This window comes from Oryctolagus cuniculus, chromosome 12, assembly GCF_964237555.1.
Source record: "Oryctolagus cuniculus chromosome 12, mOryCun1.1, whole genome shotgun sequence".
Classification (NCBI taxonomy): domain Eukaryota; kingdom Metazoa; phylum Chordata; class Mammalia; order Lagomorpha; family Leporidae; genus Oryctolagus; species Oryctolagus cuniculus.
In genome coordinates, this window is record NC_091443.1 from 54,852,640 (window position 1) to 54,859,787 (window position 7,148).

A 7,148-nucleotide genomic window follows, 5' to 3' on the forward strand; every position below is an offset into this window, starting at 1 on the left:
CTGGAAAATTCAAGTGTGTCACAAATAAACAACAAAACTAGAACCAGATGGAAAATACATTGGTTCTCATCAGTTATTCATAATTGGTAGGTATTTTTGTGACAAAAAGTGAATGTCAGCTAACTGTTAAAAAATATGAAGGTCTCTTGACTTTCAGAGAAACTTTTTGTGTCATTATTGCACTCTTTTTTATAACAAATTTCAAATTTCTTCTATTAAACTTCTTTAGAAGAGCCTGCCAATTCCAAGAACAATAAATCAGTCCATTTTGTCTTGCACTGAAGGCTAACAATGTCCTCTTCTGTTTCTCGTTCTCTTTTTTCAATGTATTAAAGCTCATTAACAAGCTCTGTTCTACAGCCAGACACTTAATTTGTATTATCCTGTTGTCTGAAACAGCCCTGTCATTCATATTTGGCTGGCAAATCTCAAGCTTTTAAAATTTCAAATAGATTTCATTTAAGCTAAAACTTATATGTTTGTACAGTCTCATTTATCTTATTTCTATTTGTGATACCAACGTATCACTGACGTATTTGCTTGTTTTGATTTTATTTTTAAAATATTTTTAACTATTCCCAATTACGACAGAATCCATACAGAATCCTCTTTTCCAACTTTTCCAAATTTTCATAGCACTCATTTGTGTTAAATAATAGTCAACTGATTATTTATTTATGTTTCCTAAATTAAATGGACTCAAAAGCATCATATTTCTTTTGTTTATCAACAATATATGTTATAATATTAATTATTATGATACGTCTTAATTTTTTTAGGTCACTGTAGATTGGATTCATGGGTCACACAAACGATTCAGTAGTGTCTGAGTTTGTACTTCTGGGGCTCTCTAATTCTTGGGAGCTTCAACTTTTCTTTTTCGCCATCTTCTCAAGCATCTACGTGGCCTCACTACTAGGCAACATCATGATTATCGTCATCATTTCCTGTGACTCCCAGCTGAGCTCTCCTATGTACTTCCTGCTCGGTCACCTTTCTTTCATTGATATCTGCCAGTCCAACTTTGCCACCCCCAAGATGCTTGTGGACTTTTTAGTTGAGCACAAAACTATCTCGTTTGAAGGCTGCATGGCACAGATATTTCTTCTTCATAGTTTTGTTGGAAGTGAGATGATGTTGCTTGTAGCCATGGCATATGACAGATTTATAGCCATCTGCAAGCCCTTACGCTATGGCACAATTATGAGCCGGAAGCTCTGTGTCATTTTTGTGTCTATTTCCTGGGCAGTGGGCATTCTTCATTCTGTGAGTCACTTGGCTTTTACAGTGGATCTTCCGTTCTGTGGTCCCAACGAGGTAGACAGCTTCTTCTGCGACCTTCCCCTAGTTATAGAGCTGGCTTGCATGGATACATATAAAATGGAAATTATGACCCTAACTAACAGTGGCCTGATCTCACTGAGCTGTTTTCTGGCCTTAATCATTTCTTACACCATCATTTTGGCCACTGTCTGGCGCCGGTCCTCCAGTGGATCATCCAAGGCACTCTCTACATTAACTGCCCACATCACAGTTGTAATTCTCTTCTTTGGGCCTTGTATTTATTTCTATATATGGCCATTTAGCAGGCTTTCAGTGGATAAATTCCTTTCTGTCTTCTATACTGTTTGTACACCCTTACTGAACCCCATCATCTACTCTCTGAGGAATGAAGATGTAAAAGCAGCAATGAGGAAGTTGAGAAACCGTCATGTTACATCCTGGAAAAACTAGGGATCACCATGTAGCAGCATAATCCTGAAACAGAATGAAACCTCCACTGGTTCATAGAATTGTGCCAAATATTTTTGCTAATGATATGGGTCATTGAGTCACTTGACTTGTTGTAATGGCAAGAATATTGCACAAAAGCACATCTTGGGTCAATTTCATTATAATTAAAAAATTTTTCATTGTTTTTAGAACATGGAATGAATCATCTTTATAATATTAAGTAGTATTAAATTATTTGATAATTTAATGTGCTTAAATGTTCATATTACTAAACTTGTGATTCGCTTCAACAGAACAAAGATATAACATACTTTTGAATCAATATAACAAAGAAATTGAATTTCTGATATCTTCATTCAATTTCTTTGTAACATTTTTCTATATATTGATGTAAAAACTGTTATGACTTTTGTTTCATTTCTTTGATATATTTTATGAGTTTATCTTTTCCTTGTGTATATTGAATATTTTGGATATAGATAATTCACTTGTACATATGGTTACATTAATATGGTTATATTAATTTTCACTAGGTAGTACTTTATTCTTATATTGCTAGAATATTTTTCTGTTTTTCAGGATTATTTCATACATATTTCTACTTATTACAAAACTTTCTATTTGGTGCCATCAGCAGCACATATAACTATTTTCCGAATCTACTTATTTTTGAGGTACGATAAATTGGTTATAGTTCACCCATATTATTAACATAAAAGTACAAATATCAATGAAATTTCTGAAACATAACAATACTTAAAGAAAAAATTAATTCCATATGTTTCTAAAACATAAGTATACAAAATGACAAATTATCTACAACTGAGGATAAAATCTGAAATCTATTCTGTCATATTTCTTTGAAAACAGAAGAGTAAAATAAAATTCCTTTACATATAATAATACAGATAAAATGCATCTATTAAATATTGTTTGTTTACTAACTATTTTCCTATGTATTTTCCCCTGGGATTTACACTAGGAAAACAGTCTTATAACAGGAAGAATAAATGTATTCTAACAATGAAAACAAAAACTACTTACAGAAAGCAGAAAGTCTTCAAGTTGTTATCACTCTGGATTCAGTATTTTAATTACTCTGCAAGACAGAAGTTATTGGATATATGCGTAGATATTAAGTCTGTATGCTAAGTCCTAGTGAAAGGAGCATTTTAGATATAGATACACAATCCTACTGAACCATAAGAATATTATCTTCTTGGCACTTTGGACTTTTGTTCAACTTCATTTGTACAATGTCAAACATGATATGATCTGTTAAACTTGATTAATTGTAATATATTTAAATACAGTGCTGAAAGCATTTTGGTTATACAATAAACCTCAAATAGGCATAATTTTGTTGGTTTGCTTTATCCTGTTGGGAATATTGGAGTGCTTTTTACTGTACACTTGAAAAATCAGGTCATCCCATGACTCTGTCCTCAGCATTCTCATATGTAAAATGAAGGTTTTTTTTTTTTGTAAGATTTGTTTATTTATTTGAAAGAGTTACAGAAAGAGATGGAGAGATAGAGAGTGTTATTTCATTTCATGTTTCACAATTCATATGCCCTCAATTGCCAGGGCTGGGCCAGGCAAAGCCAGGAGCCAATAACTTCATGCAGGTCTCCCATATGGGTGTCAGGGGCCCAAGCACCTGTGCCATCTTTCACTGCTTTCCCCAGGCCATTAACAAGGAGCTCAGTTGGAAGTGGGCTAACCAGAACACACACTGGCATTCAAATAGGTGCTGGCATCATTGGAAGTGGCTTTGCCCTTGATGCCCCAAAGCCAACAGCCTAAAATGAAGATTTTCATAGTAACTATTGCATAGGAACTACAAGAGATAAGAAGATATAAATAGTTTTACCGCTACTATTTTGAATAGGTAATTCAGTAGACAACTAGATCTTTATGGATTCCATGCACACAGGCTTTTGCTACCTCCAAGAAGTAAACTAAGTTGGTGATGCATTTGCATGCTTTCTCTGCCTTCTCTCTCCATCTTATTAAAATGCATACCTCTAAATTTTTAGACTTTTGTAATGATTACTTATTAGCTGCAACTTAGAGACCAGATCAAATGTGTTAAGTAAATATATAATGTGCACAATATGCTTGTCAGGATTAGACAAAGATGAATTGATGGAATAGTATGCATTATGCAATTTGAAAAATTTGCCATAAATATTTCTATGAAAAGTAGAAAGACAAGGAATAGGGCAAACATAAATTTTCCAATATTCAGAGAATCCCAACCAAATTTGTATCTTTTCCCTGACTTCCAATAGGCTGTGAGTGTGTGGGATAATGTTCACTGCCATGAAAAGTTTAGAGAAAGGAAATAAATGAATATGGAGGAAGTTATATCATTAAATGAGGACAAATGTTGCTGTTGCAAGCTTCTAGGTCACTGTCTTTTTCCCTTGTGCCAATGCCCTGACTTGTAATTATAGGTGATAATTTAAAAGTTCTCACCACATGGTTTTGGGAAAAGCCACCAAAATTTTGTTAATTACTCCCATAGCAGGATGAATTCACTCCACCAAGGAAAGTCTTTGATTGGTTGTTCCAATACATGGGATTGGTTATCTGACATTTTAGGTGTGTGGTGGTTTGGTATTTAAATATTTGTTTATGGACTCTTGTGATACATGCAAAAATGGATTTTGAAGTTGCTTTTCTTCAACCTGTTGTTGCTCCCTTGGGATTTCCTTCAAAATTGGTATGTGGAATTTAATCACTTTAAATTAAAAAGAATAGATATACCTCTCAGAGAGTTAAAGAGATTCTGGGCCAAAGTTATTAAATAGACTTAGAACGACCTAGATTCTTTAAAAGTTTCTGTGTAAGATTCTAAAATATGAAACAAAATATTAAAGTATGTATGATTATTGTCGTGATAACACAGGGGATGAGACAGCCAGACAATGGTAACACTATCAACATATAGTTCAAGAATAATACAGACAATGATAGAGACTAGAATAGGATATAATATTGTCATTTTAACGTCTAGGTAGTCTTCCTCCTATCAAATTTCTCAATGTTCAGGTCCTTAATTAAGAAATATATAGTGATTAAATACGTGTTCTTTAGGCATACAAAGCCCCTTGACTAGTAGTGTGCTCCATGACAATATTTTTACCATTAAGACTTTGCTTCTTCTACTTTAATGTTAGAATGATAGCATTATCGGGCCAGCACCATGACTCACTTGGTTAATCCTCAGACTGTGGCGCCGGGTTCTATTCCTGGCTGCTCCTCTTCCAGCCCAACTCTCTGCTGTGGCCCAGGAGGGCAGTGGAGGATGGCCCAAGTGCTTGGGCCCTGCACCCGCATGGGAGACCAGGAGGAAGCACCTGGCTCCTGGCTTTGGATCGGCACAGTGCCGGCCGTAGTGGCCATTTGGGGGGTGAACCAACAGAAGTAAGACCTTTCTCTCTGTCTCTCTCTCTCTCACTGTCTATAATTCTACCTGTCAAATAATAATAATAAAAAAGAGTGATAGCATTATCTCCTTTTTAGTGTCGTAAGGATTAATCATATAATGCATGCACAGTTTACTACCATTATTTGCATGAAGTTTTCCAATGAAATACTGTTACAGTGTTGACTAGAAAAATCCATTTCCTCCTAGCATTTTACAAATGCAGAGTGTCATAATTTGATTTTTTATCTCATTGAGGGCCTTTTCTAGCTTTTGCTCTTTTGTACCCTCTTGTATCAGAGATACAAATATCACTGCAAGGCAACTTAATCAAGTGCTCCATCCAATTTGGTCAATTTTCTATGCAATAAGAAGCCAATATTCTCCCACATATAGCTGACTTCATTGTCAAACTTTTTCCATTCTTTCATTTCTTCAACTGACAATTGTCATGTCTACCATTTCCACAACTATCACTAAGACCTTGAAATCATTGTATTAATCTGAACTGAAAAACCTAGCATTTGATCCAACGGAAAAGTTCTTACAGTGTGACTTCTTTACTTAGCAATGTCCCTTCTTTTTTCCCCCTTGATGGAAATGCTTTTAGTTGAACTTCCTGGCTCGACCAATGTAATTTCTGAATCCAGGCAGAATATATTAGAATTTTACATTTCTTAAATGGGAGATGTGCTTCATGTTGTGTTTATCTTTTGGTTAGCTAGATACCTGCACTTTCTTTCCAAAGTTAGTGACCAAGGTAAAATTATCCTAGGACATTGTGATGTCTCACACTTATGAATTTGAAATCTGAAGTAATTTTGTGATGAAATTCTTTTTAGTATCCCCATATATTTCAAAATGATTTGGTTTTTCCCACTTTCTTTTTTTTACAGGTTAGGGCTAAAAAACTCTAAAGACTGGAAAAAAGGTAAATATAAAGGAGGGTAAGAAAGCTTACCTGGCTTTTCTTCAGTGCCTACTTTCCATTTGTCATGTTCATATCCCATTGTTTCACTAAAATATTGGCTTATTATAGGAAAATTCCTTCATTACAATATTTTATATTGATCTTTCATTAACATATTAATGCATATTTAATTTTAATTTTATTTTTAGCTTCTAAGGTTTTGTAGATATTTAATCTTTTCAGAAGCAGATATTTTTCCATTTAAGTAGTCTTTGCACATCTGGAAATAAAACATTACATATATACAATTTTAATAATAATAGTATGTTAACTAGTGTTTGCCACTTTATAGTTTTTAATGTCTTTCAAATGTGTGCTATCACAAATAAGAAATCAAAAGATCAGAGAGTTGTGGTGAGTGGCACGATGACATGAATTCTGTTTTGGTAATCATCATGTCTGCAGGCCTACAGAATACCTGTATATAATCATGTAAGTGCTCTGTAACTTGGAAAAAATGAATGAACAAACACTAGCACAAAGAGTAAACAGTGAAGCTAGGAATTAAATTTGGATTTCTGACCTCGAATTGTATATATTATGATATCCTATGGAAACTTTCATTCTTTGCCTTTCTGTAAAGACTGGCTAATTACACACTGTGAATAGCATATGTCATTATCTCTTACTACAAAAAATATAGTTTCAAGGTAGATTTAGAAAAAAAATTCTGTGGGCTGGCAATGTGGTGCAGCGGGCTAAAGCCCTGGCCTAAAGCGCCGGCATCACATATGGGCTCAGGTTCTAGTCCCAGCTGCTCCACTTCCAGTCCAACTCTCTTGTGTGGCCCAGGAGAGCAGTGGAGGATGGCCCAAGTGCTTGGGCACCTGCACCCACATGGGAGACCAGGAGGAAGCACCTGGCTCCTGGCTTCGAATCAGCGAAGCTCTGGCCGTGGTGGCCATCTGGGGAGTGAACCAGCAGATGGAAGACCTCTCTCTCTGTCTCTACCTCTCTTTGTAACTCTGTCTTTCAAATAAATAAAATATATCTTTAAAAAAAAAAAGAAAA

At 35.0% G+C, this 7,148-nt stretch overlaps 1 protein-coding gene across 1 annotated transcript; it reads left to right on the forward strand.

Annotated features, from left to right (window-relative positions):
• The first annotated feature begins 798 nt into the window (after nt 1-798).
• Nucleotides 799-1,734, forward strand: LOC100344592 (olfactory receptor 4K1). The gene has a single exon (XM_002717843.3). The coding sequence runs from the start codon at nt 799-801 to the stop codon at nt 1,732-1,734; it is 936 nt and encodes a 311-aa protein (XP_002717889.3).
• The last annotated feature ends 5,414 nt before the right edge of the window (nt 1,735-7,148 follow it).

Excerpts from the sequence above, each read along its gene's own strand:
- LOC100344592 (XM_002717843.3), top strand. The coding sequence starts at position 799 with ATGGGTCACACAAACGATTCAGTAGTGTCTGAGTTTGTACTTCTGGGG.